General features: G+C 39.4%; 1 protein-coding gene, 1 non-coding gene and 1 pseudogene across 2 annotated transcripts; 2 read left to right on the top strand and 1 right to left on the bottom strand.

Moving 5' to 3' along the window:
* Positions 1–7,012: 7,012 nt before the first annotated feature.
* LOC125586633 lies at positions 7,013–7,119 on the bottom strand. The gene has a single exon (XR_007323170.1). It is a non-coding gene; the product is annotated as a small nucleolar RNA R71 (small nucleolar RNA).
* An 847-nt stretch (positions 7,120–7,966) lies between these two features.
* On the top strand, positions 7,967–14,807 carry LOC125585956. The gene is made up of 5 exons (XM_048755694.1): positions 7,967–11,126; positions 13,120–13,160; positions 13,337–13,756; positions 13,817–14,146; positions 14,667–14,807. The coding sequence occupies exons 1-5, from the start codon at positions 8,252–8,254 to the stop codon at positions 14,805–14,807; spliced, it is 3,807 nt and encodes a 1,268-aa protein (XP_048611651.1). The 5' UTR covers positions 7,967–8,251.
* A 6,966-nt stretch (positions 14,808–21,773) lies between these two features.
* On the top strand, positions 21,774–22,659 carry LOC106393198 (annotated as a pseudogene).
* The last annotated feature ends 5,069 nt before the right edge of the window (positions 22,660–27,728 follow it).

The raw sequence follows: 27,728 nt of genomic DNA, 5'->3' as shown, positions 1-27,728 counted from the left end.
AATTTATTAAATTATTTATTCAATATTTATTTTAATAAATAATTCTCAGCATGTTACATAAATTGAATTGAAGGGTAATATAACATCTCTATAATATTATTTGACAAGTCAGTTTCTTATGTGGCGAGCTCAAGTTATTAACTTAAAAAACGTAAATATATTTAAATATAAATGTGTTTTCATTAAAAAGGAAATTTCACAAGAAATAAAAAATTATATATAATTCTTAAATATTTTACTACATAATTATATTAGTTTCTTCAACAAAATATAATAAAAATGTGAATATCAAAACAAATCTGAATTCTTCTATTTGGGTTATAATATTTTGCGCATCTTCATACATCAAAATTATCTAATGATCCGAATTAATAAAAATTAAATGTAAAGAATAAATTGTTTTTAAAAATATTTTTATTTATGTGTGAACTATTAAAAATTATCTGTGAATATCTTTTATATATTTTCGAGTTGGTCATCACTTTATTTTTTCTTATTACACGACAAGAAATATGAAATTATAAAACATATATGAATATATATATACACAAGTGGATGATGAAATAAACTAAATATAGTGACCACTGTTCGACTTTATTATCTGTAATAATATTTTTTCACTTTTTATACATATAAATTAAAGAATGACTTAAACTTATAAATAAATTAAAATGAAGTATTAACCAATTATCATAGCTAAGAAACGATCACCATTTTAGTTTATATTATTTTATTTGTTTTTCCAAATAACACAGAGAAAATTATATAAATTTTACAAAAAAAAATCTATTATAAATCTAAAGCACCAAACAATATGGAATAAACTAAAATTATTTAAAAATTTACAAGATTTTGAATGAAAAAGTTTTTATTTAGTTTAGAAGAATAAATACAATCAATCCAAATAATAATTACAAATAAAATTAAAATAATCTTTAATTTTATATAATTATTAATTGATTTAAAATTATAAATAAATAAAATAAAATACAAATTAATTATTATAATTTATTCGTTTTGTAAATATTCAAATCAGTGCATATGCATGGGAGAATCATATAGATTATTACATAAAAGACATGTACTGTAAATGAAAGTTAGGGCTTTTAGTTATCAAATGAATTATAATTTGTTTGATAGGTGTATGATGCAATTTTCCTATTTAAAGCTTTAAAGAAGATACCACGCATTATCTTTATGATAGTAAAGTAATTAACGAAACTTCTGTAACGTTAATTCGTTTTGTAACTTTTCTTTTTTGGATGTTGACGACCGTAACTATGCATATCAGTTTCCCTTGTCCATTTTATGCATTGTAGCCTGATCACCTCCCTAACGTCATACTGATTTCTACCACCAGAGCAATTCGTCTTACCAGAGTACTGTAGATAAAAGTTAGGGCTTTTAGTTATCAAATTAATTATAATTTGTTTGATAGTTGTATGATGCAATTTTCCTATTTAAAGCTTTAAAAAAGATACAACACATTATCTTTATGATAGTAAAGTAATTAACGAAACTTATGTATCGTTAATTCGTTTTGTAACTTTTCTTATTTTGGATTTTGACGACCCTAACTATGCATATCAGTTTCCATCGTCCATTTTATGTACTGTAGCCTGATCACCTCCCTGACGATCATACTGATTTCTACCACCAGAGTAATTCGTCTTACCAAAATTCCTGACCAACATACTAATGTCATCTTCAATCTTCTGAAGCCTATCAATATCTTTGTCAGCTACAAACGCCACAATCCTTGGCGCACTGCTTGATATAGAGACTGAACTACTGTCTGTCTCCATCTCTTCTGCCTTCAGCATACCCAAAAGCTTGTCAAACTTGAGCTCATCCATGTTTGTAGTCATATTCAAGACCGCCTTATGAGCTCCAAACTTCGTTGAAAGACAGCGTAGTAACTTTTTTACCAGCTTCTTCTCCTTGTACTTCTTCCCAAGTACACATGTTTCATGCGCCATAGCACTGAGTTTGGCACTGAAGCTCGCTAGATAATCAATTTTAGACCACCTGAGATTCTCAAACTGTGACCGAAAGATGATCCAGATGTGTCCTCTTGACATTGTCATCTCCTTCAAACGAATTCAGTAGGATCTCCCACGCCTCTTTAGCAGAAGTACTCCCATGAATCAGTTGGAACTGTTCTGCTTCAATGGCTCCAAAAATCACCGAAAGCGCCTTTGCATTAAACTTTGATGCATTGCGCTTAACCTCTGACCAATCCTCTTTTGGCTTAGGCTTCTTCTCATCTCTTGTGATTATGGCAGGCTCCTCCCAACCAATCTCCACAGCTGTCCACGCTTCTTCATTGATTCCCCGAATCATCTTCTTCATGCGAGCCTTGCAATGACCATATTGGTCTGCATTCAACATGATCGCCTTCTGCATAGAAACAATCGTGTCCATCTTCACCTTCAGGATAACACCGATAACTTAGGTGCCCTGCTCTGATACCACTTGTTAGTGTAAAGATGACACCACAATAAAGTAACGCAGAAGATAAATTAAAGAGACAATCGGATACAAGCAACCAACTATGCTTTATTAGAATCTCTTTTAAACAATCTTTACAAGACCTTGTTTATTCAGCTTTACTCGTCTAATGTTGACACCCTAACACACGACACTGAAGGATTCCTAAGCTACCCGCTTATGTTTCTCTCCCATCAAGTACTTCAGCCACTGCTTCAGCACGATCCAAGAACACTTCCAAGAGCTTCTCTCTCTCTATAAGATCAGCCTTTGCGTCTCTGTCTCTCTACAGACGATCTATAGCTATCTTATATTATTTTCCACGTTCCTGAAACCCTAGTCTCCAAGGCAATATGGATATGGACATCTTCCATAACATTAAGTGCAACTTTCCTATAGTACAGTGAGGACCCGTGACCATATGATTTCCTTTGTTTCTTCACGCGAAAAAAAAGCGAGAGAGAAGAGTGGCGATGGCTATTCGGAAGCGATCTTCACAGCCACAACAGATGGAGCTCCGGCGATAGCAGTTCAAGCTTGGATGGTTCTCTCGGACTTTCCCTGGTCTTCGATCTGCAGCAGAGAAGCTGAACAGACAACACATCCGAGCTTTGGCGATGGGTTATTCTTCTCTTCTTCCTACTCGGGCTTCTGCTGTTTACATATGAGGACGACATGCATGTACTGATGTAACTCTTCTCTATAGGTGAACTCCTCAACTTCTACTCTTGGGAAACTCTGTTCTGCCGTTTCATGGTTGTGTAGGGAACAGACCTGTGGTCCTGACTCTTTTCTGTCGTTTCATGGTTATATTTTCTTTCTACTACTGCCAAAAATATAGTTTCTTGTTGTTACTTGAGAGTGACTGCGTTTACTGGTTTTCTTATAGTTTTTTATTATCATTTCAAGCATGTATTTATTTTGTTGACTGGAAGTCTAGAACTCAAGAATGTATTCTCGGGTTGCTTAGTGTTGTTGTAGTTTGGAAGTCAAGATTGTAATGCCATGTGACGAGTCCGGTTTAAAGATACATTGTTATGTGTTGATGTTGTTTACTTGTTCTGTTTTATGTTTTGTAGTGATCATCATCTACTGTTAGAACTTTACATCAGCTACTGTGTACTGCTTTTTGAACATTATATATGGCTCTTATTCAGCTTTCTCATGTAACCCACACGTAAGTTATTATAGTTTCATATTAAAAGTTGTATACTTTTGTGTTTTATTTAAAAATTTATTAAATAGTTCACAAGAAATGAGCTTGTAACTACTAGAATATTTTTACTTTTTAGTCAAATGTTGTTCCCTCCTTATATTTCATTTGCCGCTTTTTGTTTAGAGAATATTATGCTAAAAAAGATATGGATATATCCAATATAAAGAGGTTTAGATTTTGTTGTTTTCATATATATATATAGCTTATACAGTGTTTTTAACAATCCAGTAAACTTCTGCATCGCAGTTCTTTGAAAGCAACTCATCTCCAGATGGCAAATGAGGGTCAAAATCATGGAGCAGCCCAACCTATGAATGTCTTTGGTGTTCTTAATCCTTCCAGACTGAACGGATCATTGTAGTAAAAAGACGTATATATTTTATATATGAACCTCACGTTAAAGTTCTAGTTGCGTTATATTTTTTATTTTTGTTTATAGGTTCAAACGTGATTCCCTAATCACTAGTGAGATATAAACAATCATCCGATCTGATTTTCCTGGCCCGCATCAAAACTGGTCAACTACACCTCAACATGTAAAAGAGCGATGGCGGTTCACATTTAAGGTATATCACAAAACATTACATATACAAAAAAATAAAATAAAAATCTTGTTTTATGTTTTCATTGGAATAGAAATACTTATGCCATATCACTTAAGTTTTATGTATAGCGCTCTTACTTTAAAAAATATATATTTTCAGAGCAAATTCTTTTGGAATCACTTGATTGAATCTGAGGTGCGAAAGATGTTTTGCAAATGTGCTGCAACTAAACTGATCGATATGATCAGCCGAGTAAAAGAAAGACTTGGTTGCCTACTGGGGAACAGATAAAGCTAAGGAAAAAAGTAAAAAAGCTTCTAAGAGTCGAATGTCAGATCGAATCGAGCTGGGACCTCATAAACACTGAGCTGGCTCACGTTCATATGCTAGGGTTGCAGATATATTGATAAGACACTTGTTTTCATATGTACTACTTTAAATATTATTTTCTAACGTTTCTCTTTTGTAGAAAGAAAAGAACGGAGATGCATATTACATTGATGTTCTTCGTGAGACACAAGAAATCAGACGGGTCATTTGTGGATGAAAGGGCAAGGCTAATTAGTGAAAGATTTGAAAAAAAATGTAGCTGATTGATATCTTGCATATTTCTATTGTTTTATCCATTTATCCATGTGCATTTTGATCATATAGATTAGGATTTAGCCATGTTTAGGTTGCATTTTGCATACATGAGTCCTTATCAGGTATTGGAGTACCACATGGAGTTCTTGGAGGCACTTGGAGGCATTTGGAGCTCAAAAATGAGTGTTTAGAGTGGTCATTGGGCGAGCAAGGCATGGGAGCGACCAGTCTGGAGCGACACCACCAAGTCGCTCTGATCACCCTACTGGAGCGACCTAACCAGAGCGACAGGGAGAAGTCGCTCGCGGTTTCATCACTCGGAGACGCGAGAACGAGCCCGGAGCGACCTCTCGGAGCGACACAGCGAGGTCGCTCCAGCTGAGAGCGACGTTATGGGAGCGACAGGGAGAAGTCGCTCGCGGTTTCATCACCCAGAGACGCGAGAAGGAACCCGGAGCGACCTCTCGCAGCGACACAGCGAGGTCGCTCCCGAAGCCTAGAGCGACTTGTCGGAGCGACGGGCTGAGGTCGCTGCGCGTTTTATTTCTACTCGAACTTGTGATTTCTCAAGGGCCTTTTGGTCATTTCATTATGCACGTTTTTATTTTCTAAACCTATGTTTTAATACTCTAGGAGCCACCAAGAGGGGGATCATCTTTGTTCTTAGAAAAACCACCAAAAATCTTTGGAAAGTCATCTCTTTGAATCAATTGATCAGTTTATTATTGAGAATTCTGTGTTCTTATCTATTTCCTGTGTTTCTCTACATGATTAATCTGAAATCCAACATGGGTTTAAGAGGAATCATGGAGATTAGTGAGTAATCACCTTTTGAATTCATGGGTTAGGGAGATTGAGGGTGATTAGGTTAGAACTAGGATGTTTTAGTGTAGATCATTCATATTTCCTTGCTAGTAGAGTGAGCATAAAGCATCTTCTGAGTTGGCCACTGAGTAGTTGAACCTTAGGCATTTCCCCCCCGAAAGGTGTTCGAGGAAATGCCCGAGACAACTCTTCTTAGCTTTTAGCATACTTTGCCAAAGACATTTGTTGTTAGAGGTGCTAAGATAGCCATTGGACTTGCTAGTTATGATTGCTTTCATATTATTCAACCAAAGACATTTGATGTTTGAGATATGTTAGCAAATGAGCATTCATCTAGACATAGAGCTTGCTTAGAATTGTGTCTAGGCTTAAGGTTGATAGTTTGATTGATCATTTGCCATCCTTAGTTCGATACTTGATCACCCAAGGTCTAATCCCTATGCCCATGAGTTCTCTTTTCCCTTAGTCAAGAAGTATCATTCTGTTATTGCTTTCTAGTTTTAGTCATAGCTTAAAACCCATCTAAATCATTGGTTGCACTTAGATTAAGTGAGTACTTGCATTCTCAGTGCTTTGATATCCCTCAGAACTGGTTCGACAATCATTTATACTACAGCATTTGTCTTAGGAGCCTTGAAAACTCCTAACATCAAATTGGCGCCGTTGCCAATTTCTGAGTAGATTTAAACATTGAGATTTAGTCAATTGCTTGAGACTAAGTCATTTTTATTTTCTTTTGTTACTGACTCTTCTTCACCTCCCTTTAATCTACAGGTGTATGAACTTGCGGAGCAGGGGTCCATCAAACCTAGTTCCAAGAGCAGCAGACATCAGAGCTTTAGAGAGAGAGTGTGCTAGAAAGAGAAGAGAAGAAGAACATCAGGCTCAATTGCAGAGACTGAACACTGACATGGGAGACGTTCATCAAGAAGATGCAGGCGTCAATGGCGCTAACAACAATGGTCCACCTAACCAACAGCGAGCAGCTCGGCCCATTGGCACTTACGACCGTCCAAACATTCATGGTTATCGATTGGGAATCCGAGCACCCGCTGTGGCAGCCAACAACTTTGAGATCAAGTCAGGACTCCTCAACGTGATCGAGAACAACAAGTATCATGGCTTGGCTCTAGAGGATCCATTTGATCACTTGGACAGGTTCGACAGCTACTGTGGGTTGTCAAAAACCAATGGTGTCTCCGAAGATGCCTTAAAGCTCAAGCTATTCCCTTTCTCTTTAGGGGATAAAGCACGTCAGTGGGAGAAGTCTCTACCAAGCGACTCCATCACCACTTGGGATGACTGCAAGAAAGCATTCTTGGAGAAGTTCTTCTCTACTTCAAGAACTGCTAAGCTGAGAAACGAGATCTCCAGCTTTCAACAGAAGGGCTTGGAAGGTTTCAGTGAAGCCTGGGAAAGATTCAAGGGGTACCAAGCTCAATGCCCACACCATGGTTTCTCTAAAGAGAGCTTGCTGAGCACATTCTACCGTGGTGCTCTTCCTAAGTACAGGGCCAGACTGGATACAGCTAGTAATGGATTCTTCTTGGGGAGAACTGAGGAGGATGCAGAGGAGCTGGTTGACAACATGGTTAAGAGTGATGCAGTCTACAGTGGAGACCACGACAGAGGCAGTAGATCTGATGATAAGCAAACGAGGAAGGAGTTGAAAGCTCTACAAGATAAGATAGACATCCTCCTTGCTGATAAAGCTACCCAAGAGCAGCTGCACTTTGTTGGCAACCCAACCCAAGAGACACCAGCTGTTGTCCATGAAGTTGAAGGTTTGGAAGGTCAGGAAGAGTTGTGTTTCATCAACAACAATGGTAGCTGGTACAAGAAAGAGCCCAACTTTCAGTACAACAACTACCAACAGAAATCCTATTCCAACAACCATCAGAGTGGTTACCAGCCTCGAAACAATCAGCAAGGCAGCTATCAACCACAGCAAAACCCTCCTCCTGGTTTCAACAACAAAGGCAACAATTCTTCCCAACAACAATCTAATCCCTCTACCTCCACCCCTCAAGTCAGCAGCACTGATGCTCTACTGAAACAAATCCTGGAATCTCAAACAAGAAGTGAGAAGCATGTTGGCTATGAGTTGAAGAATCTTCACTCAAAGATTGATGGGAGCTACAATGAGCTCAACAACAAGTTCAGAGCTTTGGAGAACCAGTTTGCTGCCATGAACACTCAACAAAATCGCCAACAAGGTTCTCTACCTGGAAAGTCTGAGCAAAACCCCAAGGAAACCATGAAAGCTATCACTCTCAGGAGTGGTAAGGAGTTACCTCAGAGAGCTCTCACCAAGGATGCTGAGAAACAAAGTGAGGGGGTTGCCATCACCATAGATGATGAAGTGGTGATTGTTGATGAGAAGATCAATGACGAGATCTTGGAAAAGATAGTGGAAGCCAAAGGAAAAGGAAAGGTTGGAGAAGAGAAGAAAACAGTTAAAGATGGTGAAGTTGTCACTCCTGCAAGTGAAAGTTCTTTTGTTCCTCCTGCCTATGAACCTAAGCTTCCATTCCCAGGTCGATTCAAGAGGCAGTTGCTAGAGAAGTACAAAGCTCTGTTTGACAAGCAAATGAGTGAAGTCCAGGTCACAATGCCCATTATTGATGCTTTCATGCTGATTCCTCAGTACAGTAAGTTCCTAAAAGATGCTGTAGCTGCAAAGAAGAAAGAGATGGAGGGCATGGTGATTCTCACTCATGAGTGCAGTGCTATCATTCAGAGGCTGGTCATACCAAAGAAGCTAGAAGATCCAGGATGCTTCACATTACCTTGTGCTCTTGGGCCTATGGTATTCGATAGGTGTCTCTGCGATTTGGGAGCTAGTGTCAGCTTGATGCCCCTATCTGTTGCTAAGAAGCTCGGTTTCACTCAGTACAAGAAGTGTAGACTTTCTCTGGTATTGGCTGATCGTTCAGTTAAGTACCCTGTGGGTATCTTAGAGGACCTCCCAGTGATGGTTGGAAATTATGAGATCCCTACAGACTTTGTAGTGCTTGAAATGGGTGAAGAAGCTCAAGACCCTTTAATCCTTGGAAGGCCTTTCTTAGCCACAGCTGGAGCCATTGTTAATGTGAAAGAAGGCAAGATTGATCTCCATCTGGGTAAAGGGCACGTTCTCCATTTCGACATCAAGGAGGTAATGAGGAGGCCAACAGTTCAAGGGCAGGTGTTCTACATTGAAGAGATGGACGCCCTTGCTGATGAAATCCTTGAAGAGTTGTCACTAGAGGACCCTCTACAGCATGCTTTGACTGTAGAGAAAGAGGCTGAGGTGGTTGAGAACCTGGAGAGTACTGCCTATGGGATGATGCTGGATTCACACCAGGGGTTTTTCAGTGAGGATCAGTACGAGGAGCTTCCCCAGATGGTTCACCAAGAAGTCTCAGTCACTCAACAAGAGGACAACCAGCAAGATGACTGGAGTGAACTTAAGGCACCTAAAGTGGAGCTTAAACCTCTTCCCCATGGTGTAAGGTATGCATTTCTTGGTCCTAATGAAACTTACCCTGTCATTGTGAGTAGTGAACTTACTGAAAGTGAGCTATCTGAACTTTTGAGAACACTTAAAAGATTTAGAAAGGCAATAGGTTACTCACTAGATGACATCAAGGGGATATCACCCTCTCTGTGCATGCATAGGATACATCTTGAGGATGAATCAATGACTTCTATCGAGCATCAAAGAAGGTTAAATCCTAACCTGAAGGATGTTGTAAAGAAAGAGATTCTTAAACTCCTAGATGCTGGTGTTATTTACCCTATCTCAGATTCTAAATGGGTATCACCTGTGCATGTTGTACCAAAGAAAGGTGGTATCACTGTGATTAAGAATGACAAGGATGAATTGATACCAACAAGAACCATCACATGTCATAGAATGTGCATTGATTACCGAAAACTAAACTCTGCATCTAGAAAGGATCATTTTCCATTACCATTTATTGATCAGATGCTTGAGAGACTTGCAAATCACCCATTCTATTGTTTCCTTGATGGGTATTCAGGATTTTTCCAAATCCCCATACATCCCAATGATCAAGAGAAAACGACATTCACATGTCCATATGGTACCTTTGCATATCGAAGGATGCCATTTGGTCTATGTAATGCTCCAGCCACCTTTCAAAGGTGCATGATGTCAATTTTCTCTGATCTGATTGAGGATGTTGTGGAGGTATTTATGGATGATTTCTCTGTCTATGGATCTTCGTTTTCTGCTTGTTTGTCAAATTTGTGCAGGGTCCTACAGAGATGTGAAGACACCAACCTTGTGCTGAATTGGGAGAAGTGTCACTTCATGGTCAAGGAAGGGATTGTGCTAGGACACAAGATTTCAGAGAAGGGGATTGAGGTGGATAAAGCCAAAATCGATGTTATGGTTGGTCTGCCTCCACCAAAGACAGTGAAAGACATCCGGAGTTTTCTTGGCCATGCTGGATTCTACAGGAGGTTCATCAAGGATTTCTCCTTGATAACTAGACCTTTGACCAGGCTGCTGTGCAAGGAAGCTACCTTCAGTTTTGATGTGGAATGCCTACAAGCTTTCAAGAAGCTAAAAGGTGAACTCGTTAGTGCCCCAATTGTCCAGCCACCTGATTGGGATTTTCCTTTTGAGATCATGTGTGACGCCAGTGACTATGCTGTGGGAGCTGTTTTGGGGCAGAAGAAAGATGGCAAAACCCATGTGATCTACTATGCCAGCCAAACCCTCAATGATGCTCAGATGAGGTATGCCACAACAGAGAAAGAGATGCTGGCAATTGTTTTTGCCTTTGAGAAGTTCAGGAGCTACTTGGTTGGGTCTAAAGTCATTGTCTACACCGATCATGCTGCCTTGAGACACCTTTTGGCCAAGAAGGATGCAAAACCCAGGCTTTTGAGGTGGATCCTTTTGCTCCAAGAGTTTGATATGGAAATCAAAGACAAACCCGGAGTTGAGAATGGAGTAGCTGATCATTTGTCCAGGTTGAGGGTAGAGTCTGGTATCCCTATTGACGAAGGACTTCCTGAGGAGCAGATCATGGCTATCGAAGCAGTGATAGCAGTCTGTGAGACTGGTAGGAAGCTGGAAGAAGTCCAAGCAACAGAGGAGAAAGAACCTTGGTATGCCGATTTAGTGAACTACCTAGCCACAGGAAAAGAACCTCTGAATCTTGTGGGCTATGCCAAGAAGAAGTTCTATAAGGATGTGAAAAGATACTACTGGGATGAGCCCTACCTCTACATTCTCTGCAAGGATCAGCTTTATAGGAGAGTGGTTGCAAATGAGGAGATTGATGGGATCCTTGCACAGTGTCATGGATCATCCTATGGAGGTCACTTTGCCACCTTCAAAACAGTTGCAAAAGTATTACAAGCTGGATTCTGGTGGCCACATATGTTCAAGGATACACAAGACTTTGTTTCGAAGTGTGATTCTTGCCAAAGAAGAGGAAACATCACCAAGAGGAATGAGATGCCTCAAAATCCAATCCTTGAAGTTGAAGTGTTTGATGTCTGGGGTATTGACTTCATGGGACCATTTCCATCATCTTTTGGCAACAAATATATCCTTGTGGCTGTTGATTATGTCTCCAAATGGGTGGAAGCCATTGCAAGCCCCACCAATGATGCTAGAGTTGTAATCAAGATGTTCAAGAGCATCATCTTCCCAAGGTTTGGAGTTCCAAGAGTTGTAATCAGTGATGGAGGTTCCCACTTCATTAACAAACTGCTTGAGGGACTTCTCAAGAAGAACGGTGTGAAGCACAAGGTGGCAACTCCTTATCATCCCCAAACAAGTGGCCAAGTTGAGATTTCTAACAGGGAGATCAAATCTATTCTGGAGAAGATTGTGGGGATTACAAGGAAGGATTGGTCCAATAAGCTTGACGATGCACTTTGGGCTTATAGGACAGCGTACAAGACACCACTGGGCACCACACCTTTCAACCTAGTGTATGGGAAAGCTTGCCATCTGCCAGTGGAGCTTGAGTACAAGGCACTATGGGCAATAAAGTTGCTGAACTTTGACATCAAGAGTGCCAAGGAGAAAAGGCTCTTTCAGCTACACGAGCTTGATGAGATAAGAATGGATGCTTTTGAGAACTCAAGAATCTACAAGGAGAAGACTAAGGCTTTCCATGACAAGAATATCCTGAAGAGAGAGTTTAAAGAAGGAGATCAAGTTCTTCTCTACAACTCTAGGCTGAAGTTGTTTCCAGGAAAGCTTAAGTCAAGGTGGTCCGGTCCTTTCAAAGTCAAGGAGGTTAGGCCATATGGAGCAATAGTTTTGTGGAGCACTGATGGAAGAGACTTCACAGTCAATGGACAAAGGGTTAAGCTCTACATGGCTACTGCACCAGAGGAAGATGGAGTTTCAACTCCACTGTCTGATCCTACCCCGGCCTAATCTAAAAGGAGGCAAAGTCAAGCTCGGGACTTAAAACAAGCTCACTTGGGAGGAAGTCCCATGCGTATCCTTGTATATATTGCATTGGTATTTTCATTTTTCATCTTATTGCATAAAAAAAAAAAAAAAAAAAAGAGAGAAGTTGTGTGCAGGTGCTTGATCGGTTCAGTTTTGAGCAGGAGTCGTGCGTGGGAGCGAGGTCTCACAGCGACACCTCAAGGTCGCTCCAGCTGGGAGCGAGGTTTCGAGAGCGACACTCCAAGGTCGCTCGCGTTTTCGTCGCCGGATCAAGAAAAATCGCCTCAGAGCGAGGTCTCGGAGCGAGGTCGAAAGGTCGCTCCAGATGGGAGCGACGTTATGGGAGCGACACCTCGGAGTCGCTCGCGGTTTCGACGAAACGGAGCTAAAAAAATGACCCGGAGCGACGTCCTAGAGCGACACCTTGAAGTCGCTCCAGCTCAGAGCGAGGTTTCTAGAGCGACACTCCAAGGTCGCTCGCGGTTTAGTCGAAACACGACGCGAGGAAACGACTCGGGAGCGACCTCTCCCAGCGACACCCTCACGTCGCTCCCGAACCGGTCCAGGTAAGTTTCCTAACTCTAAACCCCGGTTTAATTCAAGTAAACCGACCCTAGCCACCCTAGACCGAACCGGACGACCCTAAACCTACCCCAACCCCTGCGACTCCATCTCTATCACTCTCCCCTCCTCTCACAAACTCACAAACTCTCTCAAACTCACCCACACCAAAATTCCCAAAACCTTCTCAATTCTCACCCAAATCAACTAGTTCTTGTTTCTAAATCCAAGCTTTCGCCCCTGTAGTCTATTCTTCACTACCCATTCACCATTTCCTTTCATCCAGAGCAAGGTATTGAGTTTTTAAATTCAAATTCGTAGGTCCATGAACCCTAGAATTTGAAAGTCGAAATTTGGTCCTTTTCTTGCTAGAGTGTGGTGAAATAGACTAGGGAAAGTTTATCTATCAAGTTGGGTTGTTGAATTAATGGTGAAATTGAGTTTAAATTGCACTTTGGCAAAATTAGGGTTCATGGATTTGGGGGTTTTCGAATTTGATCTTAATTGGGTGTGTTTGTGGGTGGACTAGATGCGTTAAGATGTTACATTGTTGCATTGTGTTGAACTTGAGTTTAAACTGAAAAATTCACCTGTTAAGTTCACTTTTGCAAAATTTTCACTTGCAAAGTCTTGCTTTTCTTTACTTCCATCTACTTATCCATTTCCAAGTTTGTAATTTTTCAGGTGAAAATGGTTAAGAAGACAAAGGGAAGGTTGGAAGCTGAGAGGCAAGAAGCCGAAAGTCAAGAGTTTGCCCTAAGAGGAAAAGCTTTAACCAGCGAGCCAACTGGCTCAGGGACGCAGAGGACTGTGCGACAGCAGACGTTGGCTGCAAGGAAATCGAAAGAACACGAGAAGAGGGCAGGGAAAAGTGTACCAGTTCCCACCCATGAGGAAGGTGAAACTGAGAGTGAAGATGAGCCGGCACCTACGAAGAAAGCCAAGATGTCAAAGGGCAAAGGGGTTGCTGTTGATCGAGACAGAGCGAAAACTCCATCTGTGGAGGAGCTATATGATCATTTGAAGAATGGAGTCACTTGGGCTCCAACCAGGTTTGCCGACCTCGATTTGCTGAAGGAGTTGGGTCTAGAGTCTGATATTGAGGCGATGCTGGGACATTTGAAGATGCCAAAACTCCTCACCATGGCTTATCCTTTCTACAAGGATGTCACTTGTCAGTTCCTATCCTCTCTTGTGGTCACTTACCACGACACGGCGCATGTGAGACAAGGATGGGGAAAAATCAGGTTCAAGGTCAATGGAAGAGAATACAACATGAACTTCAAGGACATTGGGAGGGTCATGGGGTTCCAAGACCTAGAAGACCACTCACTTCCCAAGTGTGAGAACCTCCCCACAGAGCTCTGGAAGTTGATCACTGGAAACAAGCACTCTACCGGGGCGGACAAGAACTCACACATCCGACACCCGTCTGTACGCTACCTCCACAGATTGCTAGTCCATGCTTTTTACCCACGGAAGCAAGCTGGTACGGTTACTGAGGAAGACATGCGACTGCTCTGTCCGGCTATCCGTCCCTACGCTCAACCTGGAGTGTTACCCCTTCCCAGCACTGACATCTATGCTACCTTTGGGATGGTCAGTTTCTTTGTGGGCCGTCTCGAGCACTACAGAGACTGGGCGTGGTACACCACTGATTCACGCCCAAAGATGGGGATAGGCGGAATGATCACACCACTGCTCCAATTTCTGAATGTTCCCTTGGGAAAGGACGCAGCGGGGCCTAGGTTCATTGATGGCACCTACTTGAGGATTGCCACCTATTTCAGTGGGATGTATGGGAAGGACTACGTCTACCACTACTACTTGCAGGGCAAGCCAGTCGAGGTGGTTCTTCCAAACCGGAACCTGACGAGTTTAGAGATACCTGGAGCTGTCAGCTTCAACATTCCCCAGGAGTACTTTCTCGGAGAACACGGGCCTCTCGATCCAATTCAAGCAGCTCCATCAAGGAAAAGGAGTGTCCCTACGCAACCTGATTCGCCTGTTGCAGACACATCTGAGCATATCTATGGACCTCCGCGCTACTACTTCAAGCCCCATGACGGAGTCCTTCCCCCTGGAGCTCTCCGTGATGCTCATGACCACATTGGTCGTCTCCAGAGGTGGAACAAAGCTCAGGACAGAACGATAGAAAAGCTGAAGGATAAGTGCAAGGCGCTCAGCAAGACTGTGAAGAAGCAGGCAAAGACTTCAGCAAAGTTCATGAAGAAAGTAGCTGATGTCTTAACTAGGGGAGGAATAGCTGGATGTAGCTCAGCCGATTTCGCTTTCGCGAACACCTCAAACCCCCAGCCTCCACCCCCGCCTGATGCTCTTGGCTTCCCCCTCACTGCTGCGCAGCTTCAGCGTAAGTGGAGGAACCCACCCACTCAACCTTCCACTTCCGGCAACAAATCCCCATCCCTCGCTTCTTCAGACAGTGAGGACGAGATTGACGAGGTTGAGAGCCAACCATGGTATGGAGGCTCCGGTTCAGCATCTGGTGGTTACTACACCACCTTCCCTCCTGACGACGACGATGCTGGGGCATCTGCCCCCACCTACTATCCATAGGAGGTACTTCTTTCTCTCCCTTGTATATACCATTTCATTTTTGCATATTATTTTTCTTCTCGGTATCTCTCTCTTTTCTTGACCACACAGAGACTGTGTATCTCAAGTTTGCTTTGATTGTGTTTCATTTGAGTCATGCATTGCACACCTATTTGCATAAAAAAAAAAAAAAAAAAAGATTTTTCATTTAGTTTGCATCATTTGCACCATTAGGAGAGTCTAGAGCATATAGGTTGCATTCACTTGCATTGGGAGCAATGATTTTAAATGCCTTGTAAAGAACACTACGTTGCACCTGAGTAGCCATGCACCTCTCGAAAAGACTTTTATGTTTCGAGCCTTGAAAACTCTTCTTGAAACTTGTTGATTGTAGAAACTCAGTCTTTGAAGCCAGCTACAACCTTATTTGAACTGAATGAACTTAATGCTTCTTGCTTAGGGTCTCTTGTGTACTGAGTCATGGCTATACACACTTGAGTTGTCACATCTTTTATGCCATTCTTTTTGACAAACTCTAGTGGTAGACCACTCCCAAAACCTTTCCTTCCTTTTAAGCTTTCATTGTTTGATGAGTGAGGCCTTCTTCGGAAAGTTTTACATGTGCATAATGTTGAGAGTATCGGGAACGACAATGCTTGATCTTCATTTTTGCTGGATTGGACACTCTATTGTCTAGCTATAGGTGGGAGGGTGAGCGTTGTAATCATGATTTGGGAGAAATAAAAAGGATAGATTCTTGTGCTCAAGTGAATTGATTTATTGGGATAAGTAGAGAACCTCCAGCTCTAGTTTTGAAAAGTCTTGGCTCCCAACCTAAAAAAAAAAAAAAAAAAAAAAAAAAAGAAAAAGGGGGCTAGCAAAGTTGTTAGGAGCTGAGAGACATTTTGAGGTTGTGAAAAATCCCTTATAGATTTCAAGGAAAAAGAGCTGATGTTTTTAGAATCTTTTGGTGAGAGGTGTGAGTTGGGTTTGACATTTGAGAGTGAATGTGTAACTTATATGTTTGGGAAAAGGGTAGAACAATGGAGATTGAGCATTGTATGCATGAGTTGGTCCCTTTCTTAGATATATTATGTGCAATGTCAAGGCTACTTGTTTTGAGAGTAAACCACCTTAAAGATCATATGTTTTGAACCTCTTGAATCACTTGAATAAAAACCTTCCCTTACCCAACCAAATGACTTGGACCAACTGACCATTTGCAAGAATTCACTTGATATCTTATGCTTAATGAATGTGAGAGTTGGCAGATTTGAATGTGTGGATGCTTGATGATGAGTGTAGGGACAAAAGGAGTTGAGATAGGCCTAGAGAAGCTAGAGTGTAATAAGAGAGTGGGCTAATTGTGTTTGCTAGTGGTGTTTCTTTTGGCTATGAGCTCCCACCTTCAACCTCTCTCCCTATGAGTTCTAGAAAGTTCACTTGTGGACAAGTAAAGAACAAGTTTGGGGGAGTTGATATCTTGCATATTTCTATTGTTTTATCCATTTATCCATGTGCATTTTGATCATATAGATTAGGATTTAGCCATGTTTAGGTTGCATTTTGCATACATGAGTCCTTATCAGGTATTGGAGTACCACATGGAGTTCTTGGAGGCACTTGGAGGCATTTGGAGCTCAAAAATGAGTGTTTAGAGTGGTCATTGGGCGAGCAAGGCATGGGAGCGACCAGTCTGGAGCGACACCACCAAGTCGCTCTGATCACCCTACTGGAGCGACCTAACCAGAGCGACAGGGAGAAGTCGCTCGCGGTTTCATCACTCGGAGACGCGAGAACGAGCCCGGAGCGACCTCTCGGAGCGACACAGCGAGGTCGCTCCAGCTGAGAGCGACGTTATGGGAGCGACAGGGAGAAGTCGCTCGCGGTTTCATCACCCAGAGACGCGAGAAGGAACCCGGAGCGACCTCTCGCAGCGACACAGCGAGGTCGCTCCCGAAGCCTAGAGCGACTTGTCGGAGCGACGGGCTGAGGTCGCTGCGCGTTTTATTTCTACTCGAACTTGTGATTTCTCAAGGGCCTTTTGGTCATTTCATTATGCACGTTTTTATTTTCTAAACCTATGTTTTAATACTCTAGGAGCCACCAAGAGGGGGATCATCTTTGTTCTTAGAAAAACCACCAAAAATCTTTGGAAAGTGATCTCTTTGAATCAATTGATCAGTTTATTATTGAGAATTCTGTGTTCTTATCTATTTCCTGTGTTTCTCTACATGATTAATCTGAAATCCAACATGGGTTTAAGAGGAATCATGGAGATTAGTGAGTAATCACCTTTTGAATTCATGGGTTAGGGAGATTGAGGGTGATTAGGTTAGAACTAGGATGTTTTAGTGTAGATCATTCATATTTCCTTGCTAGTAGAGTGAGCATAAAGCATCTTCTGAGTTGGCCACTGAGTAATTGAACCTTAGGCATTTTTCCCCCCGAAAGGTGTTCGAGGAAATGCCCGAGACAACTCTTCTTAGCTTTTAGCATACTTTGCCAAAGACACTTGTTGTTAGAGGTGCTAAGATAGCCATTGGACTTGCTAGTTATGATTGCTTTCATATTATTCAACCAAAGACATTTGATGTTTGAGATATGTTAGCAAATGAGCATTCATCTAGACATAGAGCTTGCTTAGAATTGTGTCTAGGCTTAAGGTTGATAGTTTGATTGATCATTTGCCATCCTTAGTTTGATACTTGATCACCCAAGGTCTAATCCCTATGCCCATGAGTTCTCTTTTCCCTTAGTCAAGAAGTATCATTCTGTTATTGCTTTCTAGTTTTAGTCATAGATTAAAACCCATCTAAATCATTGGTTGCACTTAGATTAAGTGAGTACTTGCATTCTCAGTGCTTTGATATCCCTCAGAACTGGTTCGACAATCATTTATACTACAGCATTTGTCTTAGGAGCCTTGAAAACTCCTAACATCACTGATCATATGCTTGAAGATGATATCCTAATCACAGAAGAGCTAACTTCTGAGAAAAAGAATCAAATGTATTTGAAGGTAATGCAACAATTCTAAAAATCTTTTTATTTTCCTAGATTTCTTCATAGATTTTTTTTTGTTTTACATATATTATATTCTACAGTTGGTTGATTCAACAAAAGGTCGTGTGTTTGGTCTTGGAGCTCTTCTTAGTGAGGTTTCACTCAATGGTAAAAAGCCAGTCACCATTGAAAGCAACTTAGAAAATGATGAGTTCAAGAAAAAGGTACAAGACATTTCTCAATAAAATGAAGATATCAAAGAAAGGCTGAGCAAACTTGACGGCTTGGAGAAAATGATTGCGATTCTTTGTCCAGCTATTCTATCCACCGGTGTCAACAACCATGTTTAAATTGGCTGCTTTTGTTATTTTTGTAAGGTTTTATTAGTTTTTTTTCTAGTTTTAAATTATTGCTTGTTTTCTCTATTAATGCATTTTGTTGAATTTTTTAAATATTTTAATTTACTAAATAAAATTGGTCATTTGACTTTTTTTATTATAAAATAAATATAACGTAAAACTAAATAACACATCTAATATTTCTTATAAAAGAATACTAAACAATTAATCTATGCAACATAATAGATATCTATTAATTTATTAAAATATTAATTGTTAACCATATAGTATTCACCGTCAAATTTTTTGCACCAAATGTATTATTTAAAGTAATTGTAGGATTAGAAAGGATTGAGATTCTGCAGATCTGTTTCCCGGACTTCAAGATCACCTATGTTCCACGCACGCAAAATCAGATTTCTGATTCTCTAGCTAAGACTGCTAGGTCTTTTCATAGGGAACTTTATTTTATTGGTTGTTCTATTCCGGTTTGGTTATCCAGACCACCTCAAGTTTGAGTAATAGAATAGCCGTTCATTGTCAAAAAAAAAGTAATAATAGGAAATTTTGCAACAACAATTGCTATATCTTTTATATAACAAATTTTGTAACAATTTTAAATTGCAACCATACGTTGCAATTGTACCGAAAATTTTTTTCTATATATTTTGTTGCATTAATATTACTAAATTTCAAAAATAAAAAATGCAAATTTGCAATGTTGTTTGCTATATATTTTACGTAGCAATGACTTGCCACCATATATGGTTACAAAATACGTTGTAAATATACAACAAAATTGCTTAAAAAAATTGTTGCAATAATATGACATAATAGCAACATTTTAATTTGTTGTTAATTTTGCTACGTATATGCAATAAACACGAATTTGCAACATTCTAACATCAGGAAGTTAAAATTTGTCACAATTTATTGCAATTTCATATTTGCAACAATATATGAGCATATTGCAACAATAAATCATTATTGCAATAGAGCTATTTTCTTGTAGTGGATCATGTCTTGAGCATTCCTTCCAATAACAACTTCAGAGTTTGAGAAAAGCGTTAATGATGTCTTCTTTCGCCTCTTCTTTTTTGACCAAATCACTTCGAAGCTTTGAAATGGCCTTCATCAATTCCGTAATAATCTTGTTCTTCTCGCGAATTTCGTTTCTAGCTTCAATCAAAGCTTTCTTTTGCCATCCAAAAGCTTCTCCCTCATCAAACCATTGAAATTTTTTGCATTCACCTCCTCTCTAACACAAAAACAAAATTAAAAACTTCCCAAGGAACTCCATGCGAATATATACATGATTCACACTTATCGTATACCTTTTATCGTTCACACCCATAGAACCTTCGACCCGGATTCTTGTCTGTCCAAGCTTGAGCTATCTTGGCCGGAAACCCACAGTAACAAAGCACAGTGCCTTCAGTTGCCTTGTTCTTTAGATTATTGCTCGATCCTCCACCCAATTCCATCTCTCTTTCTCTCTGTCTTTCTTTCTGAAATCAATTTAGGGATAGTCTTCTCGGTTTAACGGAGTTGGGTCGGGTCGGGTCGGGTTTTCCTTTGTTATTTGGGGTTTACGTTAGAATATTACATAATAACCCCATTAATTTATCTTAAAATCAATTAAACCTTATTATGATCTTGTTAACATATTAAATGATTCGTTGTATATGTGGCATGTATTAACATAAACGTCGTGTAGTTATTGACATATTTGGATATATCAGATGGTTTCCACCATATTATAGTAAACTTCGTGTAGCTAGCAAACTTTTTTCCTATCTTTATTACCTCAATATGCTTGCTTTTTCTTTTGAATAACATGTGGCAATATGAGTTAAATGGTGTGTATGATGACTAAACTAAACATATTTACTATATTGTGATACATAGTAGATCCGAATATAACTATAAGTAATTCATAACATTCTTAAGTCATTTTGGAGACCGGAGTCATTTATTTGAAGTCCAAAAAGGTTTCATATTTAAAGTTTGACGAGACTAGTGACATCAAAATAACCCACGAGACAAATACATGAATGGAAACTTTAATTAATAAATTTACTTTATTCTATGTATCCTTTTCCTAGAATATTTATCATATCGATTTATCTAATCAATTAAATGAGAGTTCTATGACTTTTTTTATATATGATTTTTTATTTGGACCATTCCTTAAAAGATTTATCAAACTGCATACAATTTAATTACAATATCTTTTCATATTTTAATATTTTATTTGAAATACAAATAAACAACTTTCCTTATAAAGTTGTTATAACAAAATATTTAAAAAAATATAATTAAAAATTAAAATTAATTCAGTTTTGATTTAAAAATTAAAATTAAAATCACTTAAAATATTTTAATTATATTTTACTATTTTAATTATATTTTACTGATAATTGAAATTGAAATTAAGTGCTTTTTGAAAATAAAATTCAAAAATATATTGTTATACTTTAAAAAAAAATATTCATTTGTATATGAAATTAAAAATTAAAAATTAAAATATATATAATCTGTTAAATTAGTGTCATATTTTGGACTTCAAATGTTATATTTTAATTTTTAACTATCAAACACGAGTTCATCTAAATCATTTAAATTTTATTATATGAAATATTTCTAAAGGATCTCAAACCATTTAAAACTAGATGGAAAATTAAGATTATGATTAATAGTTCAAGATGACTCATTTAGAGTTAGAGCTGGTCTTGACTTTTGGTTGACACTTCATATACAATGACTTATATTCGGCTTTCAGATCCCAGTGACGAACTACGATCATTCTAAAAGATAGAAAAGACAAACTGAAACAATCTATAGAACAAAATAAATGTTTAAATGAAACTTAGCCGCGCATGGGCACAGATTCTATTCTAGTTATATTCTTTAAAATATGGCAATCCATGCTATCCAGTTTAAAGGAGAAAATAGATATATTTTGATTGTTTTAGCAATACAGAAAATATATTTTTATTTTTTTAGCAATACAGAAAATATATTTTAATAATATATATGACATAAGGAGCATACATTAAAGGAGAATTCGTAAGCTTTCCCACCAAAAACCTCAGCTTCAATCAAATAAGTTATTGTTGGATATGAATGATTGAGTTATTAATAATTTAATATACTCAACTAATTTTCTTTTTACAAGTTATATGTATCATATATATATATATATATATATATATATATATCTCATGTTCAAAAAAAAAAAAAATCTCATTGTGTGTTCTAAAAAAATAATATATATATATAGTACACTCCAGTATCACCTCGGTCCATTCTTCTCTTTCAAAAAAGATGAAAATCTTATCTCAAATCCAAATCTTTTTCTCTCCATTGCTCTTCATCTCTTCATCACATCCTCATCAATCAAAATTCTCAAATCATACCAACTTAGATTACATCAAAAATCATGCAATCTCACACTATACAAAATCCTTTGCTACATTTCTCTATCTCCTTACGCCTTAACTATCGATTCCAACCCTCAAAAGCTCACCGTCACCGCCCTCAATCTCACCGTCTTTTTCGCTAAATCCGCAACTAAATTCATCAAGAACATTCCTCATAGCGGAAACGGGCTAACACGTTTTGAAGCGGGTGCGGTTGCTGATTGCCTAGAGGAGATTGGAGACTCAGTGACTGAGCTCCAAGATTCGTTGAGAGAGCTGGATTCGATTAACCACAAGAATAGTTCGAAATTTGAGATGGTTATGTCGGACGTTAAGACATGGGTCAGTGCAGCTCTCACCAATGATGATACATGTATGGATGGTTTCGGTCAAGGCGCTGGAGCCAAAGCGGCAGTGAAAGATTTGGTTAGGGGACATGTTATTAAGGTTTCTCGGATGACTAGCAACGCGCTTGCTCTCATTAATATGTACGCGTCTACAGATGTACACTGACCATACATGCTCATGATACACAAACTTAGTTTTTACTTATCTTTTATTGGCAAAAACTGCTTATAATTGTTTGTATCTACATTATGTACTTGTTAAATATTTATGTAATGTAAATTTCTGTGTGTGTGAAGATTTTGTATAATTTTTTGTTAATTTAGTTTTTTGGATGATATAATGAGTTACATAAAAAAGGATGATATAGTCAGTTAGGATCTTGGTTCGTTCTATGTATGTGAAGATTTGTATAATTTTGAGTTAATTCAGTTTTTTGGATGATGTAGTCAGTTGCATAAAAAAAAGATGATATAGTTAGTTAGGATCTTTGTTGGGCTATTTTGGGTTTTACTTAATAGGCTATAAGAGGCCAATAAATATTTTGTTAGTAAGATTCATTCATCACTAATCATGATGATAATAGTAAGTGGAGCATGATTTATGATGGGGCGGAAGCTTCTACAGATAGAATTAGATCCGTTGATTCTAAGAATACCCGGAAACTAGGGTTTATAAAATATTTTCCACAGTGATTAATGATAGGCCATAGATTTTACCCACTTTTAGCCATGGTTTATAAGTGTTTTAATATATATTTACTACTATATAGAGTCTATTTAGAGTATTTAGAGGTTCATGGACGATTTGGAGGAAAGTGGTGATTTTGGTGTCTTTTGGAGCCTTTTGAATGCAGAGCTGCATTGACACGCCAGATGTTTAGCTATGGATGGAGACATCACCACCGTTAGATTTAGCCCATCTTTCCACAGAAGATATAGATTTGAGTTAGTTTTCCAATGCCGCCGGTTTGAGGTCAATCAGCATCATGTAGCAGATGTTATGCCCGTTTTACTGAAGAGTGGTCACTCTGCCTTGCGAGAGGAAGCTGTCGAAGATGAAGGACTGTCGATCGACTGTGCACCCTTGGTGTCGATCGAAGGTGATGCCAGAATATGGGCTGAACATATTATATGCCGACTGAAGCCCAGAAGCAACCACAACATACCAGAATACCCTTGGACGACCTAAAACCCTATTTATGTATTTTCTAAGCCATTGTTGACGGCTACGCATTCTTTAAGCTTTATTATATTATTGCTCTTAGTTAGGAGACAAGGGAGGAACTCCTTCAGAGCCCTCATGGAACTCCTTCAGAGTCCTCCTGGAACTCCATTGGCTTTGGTTTTTATATATATTGCAATTTTATATCTATTCATCTCTGATTTCTGTGACAAACTTCATGCCTGAATAGATCCACCTGTTAGGTTTAGGGTTCAGATAGGTCATGAGGGATTAGCCCCAACAATAGATTTCTAAGTAGTGATATTCATCATAGGATTGTCATTAAAGCATGTTTCTAGTTTAGCTAGCTAGAACTTGACCTAGGAGTTGTAGACTCAAGTCATCACTTGCATCTCACCCTCAATCCATCCTAATTGAGCTAGGATTGCTAGAGTAAAGCGAGAGCTGATCTAGGAAGCCTAGTGAGCATAATTCAACCCGCTCGTAAAGCTTGACTAAACGCGTCGATCGATATTTCAATCGAATAATCGATCGACGGTACAACAAGTGTATCAATCGATATTCATATAGAATCATCGATCGACACTTATATCTGGTCAATAAATAAACCTAGAAAGCAAGAGCCGATCATTTTGTTTATAAGTGTTGAGCTCTATAATATCATGCATACAACTTGTTAGGCATTTATAGGATTATAATCCTGATTACCTGAATAGAAACCATAGATCTAGCAACCATTCTTCAACCAAACAACTCTGGGTCCCATAAGAAAAACTATTTTTTCGCCCCTGCAATTTATTATATTTACTGCTTTATAACCTATCAGCCTAGCTTAATCATATAACTATTAGATCTATTGTGTTCCCTAGCTCCATGTGGATTTGATCCCTAAGTACTACAACTCGACCTCTTATTTGAGAGAGTATAAATCACTCCTTAGGGTAATTAGAGTGATATCAAATTTGGCACCGTTGCCGGGGTGCTTTGATCGTCATTAGATCTTGTTTAGTTAGATTTAGTCTAGGTTTTACTATTGTTCGAAAAACTCATAAAATGTTTTCTTATGTTTCAGGCACATACATCTCAGTCCGGGGAACAACAATGAATAGAGGATTTCTAGGTCCTTCAAAGAAGGAGCCTGCTGGTTTATACGCGATCCGTAAGTCTACGAGGGAAGTATCGATCAACACCCTCAAAGCAACAGCGATCGACAAAGTGAACCAGAAATCGATCGACAGAAACACAACGCCATCGATCGACATTACTTGCTAGAAGGCAGAGAAGGTCAATGTACTCATGCCAAGTATTGCTGAGAAGGAGGACTTTGAGCTGAAACCTATATACATAACTCTTATGGAACATGGTCCCTTTCATGGCTTTCCTCACGAGCAAGCAATGGATCACATCAACATGATTGAGGAATTGGTATTGTTTATCTTCAATGGAGTCTTTGAAGATCACTACTTCTGCAAACTCTTCCCATACTCCCTTACTGGATATGCAACTCACTGGTTCAAGAAGCTACCACCATGTTCTCTCACTACCTGGAATGACATGAGAGATGCCTTCCTCAACAAATTTTTCTGTGATGCTGCAGCAAATCTAGAGATTGAGATGGAATCTACGAGGAGATATATGGTAAAGAGTGATGAACAACATGTATCTGGAGAGCTGAGCTGAGTAGAAGAAGCCGATATTAGTGACACGAGCCCATCATCGATCGACAGTACGACCGACGGTACGACCTCAACGTCGACTGACGGTACAACTTCAACGTCGACTGACGGTACGACTTCAACGTCGACTGACGGTACGACTTCAACATCGATCGACTGTTCGACCTCAACGTCGACCAATAGAACAACCTCAACGTCGACCGACGGTACGACCCCAACGTCGACTGACGGTACGACTTCAACGTCGATCGACGGTTTGACCTCAATGTTGACAACCGGCACGACCTCAACGTCGACAACCGGCACGACCTCAACGTCCATCGACAATACGACCTAAGAAACGATCAACAAAACCATCTGAGCATTGATCGACAGAAACCCTTGTTGCCGATTGACACCTACTGAAATCCCTGAAAGTTCGAGTTGTCCTCATGACATTGCAGACTCGACATCGGAGAGCATAGATGGATCAAGATGTTATCTTACCTCAGATGTGGACATAGAAATCACCATGGAAGATTTCTTAGAGCTAGAAGAATTCTTGGAACTAGAGGAAGGAGAAACACTTGAATATTTGGATTCTGATAGGGGAGTCACTATGGAAGACTTTTTAGAGCTGGAGGAATGGCTTGACCCAGAGCAGAAGCTTGATGATGAACAGAACACTACTAGAAAAGATCTGGAGACTTCATCAAGGGCTACCATTGATCGACACCAACCTGATGAGATCGATCGACAACTACCCCACATCGTTGATCAATGCCCGCCCTACATCATCGATCGCCACCCACCAGATAGCATCGAGCTACACCCACCCGATTCTATCGATCGACACCCATGGTTGGATGTAATGCCAGGATACATAGCCGAGCTGGAACAAGTTGAGGAAAGGATGTACATGTCTAAGGCCTCACACCTTGTTGTCCCTAAACAGCACAGACCACTTATCTGGACAGAAAAAGCTGCTGGATTTCACAAAAGAGTGAAGAGGATACATGATCCTGTGAAGATTGTGGTTCCATGCGCTGTATTTGAAGCTGAATCTCCTATTCCACCTGATAGAAGTATGCAGTTATGTTCTTACATTGAGGTACTGGATGATCATCAGCACGTAGAAGCTTCTCAAAGAGAGTTGCGATTGAGAGATGAAGTCGATAAGAGCCAAACAGAAGCAGCATCAATCGCCACCGACCGGATACCATCGAACGACACCAACAAACCGGCATCGATCGACACTACCACCTTAACATCGATCGACACCCATCGGGTATCAGAGCAGAAAGAATATGAAGTGTGTCGAAATATTTTTGATGGAGGCACCACCACGCGATCAGATAAGTCTGGGGGAAAGAAGAGGAAAAGGACCATGGGAGGTTCTCAGTTATCATTGATTCCTCACTCCTCAGATGGTGTCAAGAAATCCAGAGTGCGTAACAGATGCTTCTCACAACCATTTGCAAAGCTTCGAGCACTCCTTATTGCTGAGATGATAGACAAAGGAGAAGTGTCTATGGAGGAGGCTTTCACACAAGAGTGATAAAGCTTCAGAGAGCAGACATTGAGACTTGTTTTGGAGCATGTTCTCATTCTCATCCGGACTAAATCAGATCTCCAAAGTCAAGCTAAATGACTATAACAAAGCGCTGAGTGGGAGGCAACCCACTATTAGGTAAAAGGAAATAGATACGAGGAAGACGAGTTGGCACGATGATCGAAGATGGCTGCGCAACATCGATCGACAGAGCATCACTAGCATCGATCGATCGCCACTTAACTGTGTCGATCGACAGAGCTTCAAGAGTATTGATCGCCACTTAATTATGTTGGTCGACACTCACATCAAAGTCAGGTATACCATTTTTCCTTGTTAAATATTGTCCTTATGATTTATTTCTCCACTGATCTTAGACTATATAACACTGGAGATAGTGTTGTTTAAGTCTGGGGGAGGTTCAACTAATATTGTGTTTTAGTTAGATATATATATATAAAAAAAAAAGAAGAAACAGATCCGAGTAGACGATTGCTCAGTACATCGACCGATGAGACCAGCTCGACATCGATCGACAACACTTCGGAAAATCGATCGATTGTGTCTTCATTGTGTCGAATGATTGCTCTAGCCATCGACCAATGAGACCATGTCGACATCAATCGACAGCACTTCAGCAACAACGATCGATTGTCAGTTCATTGTGTCGATCGACACTAACATCAGCGAGCAGGTTATCGTTCTTACTTATTAAATTGTGTACTTATGTTTATGTTATTACCATAACTCCGACTGAATTTACACTGGGGACATGGTAGTTTCAGTCTTGGGGGGAGGTTTATTGATATTAGTTTATTTCATGAGTCTTATTAAAATGTTTTCAAAAAGAAGTTTTTATTGAGTCAAAAAGGGGACAATGAACTTATTGATTTTGCTTGTTATCTAAGCACAACATTCTAGACTTACTAGTTGCAGATAGCACTAATGATACTAAAGTGGATCAACTTGTCAACTATGTTACACTTGCTGAGAATGTTTGAAATGAATCAAATCTGA

This window comes from Brassica napus, chromosome C4 (assembly GCF_020379485.1).
Source record: "Brassica napus cultivar Da-Ae chromosome C4, Da-Ae, whole genome shotgun sequence".
Taxonomy (NCBI): Eukaryota; Viridiplantae; Streptophyta; class Magnoliopsida; order Brassicales; family Brassicaceae; genus Brassica; species Brassica napus.
Note: the sequence above shows the minus strand (reverse complement) of the source record. Positions and strands in the feature narration are given on the sequence as shown.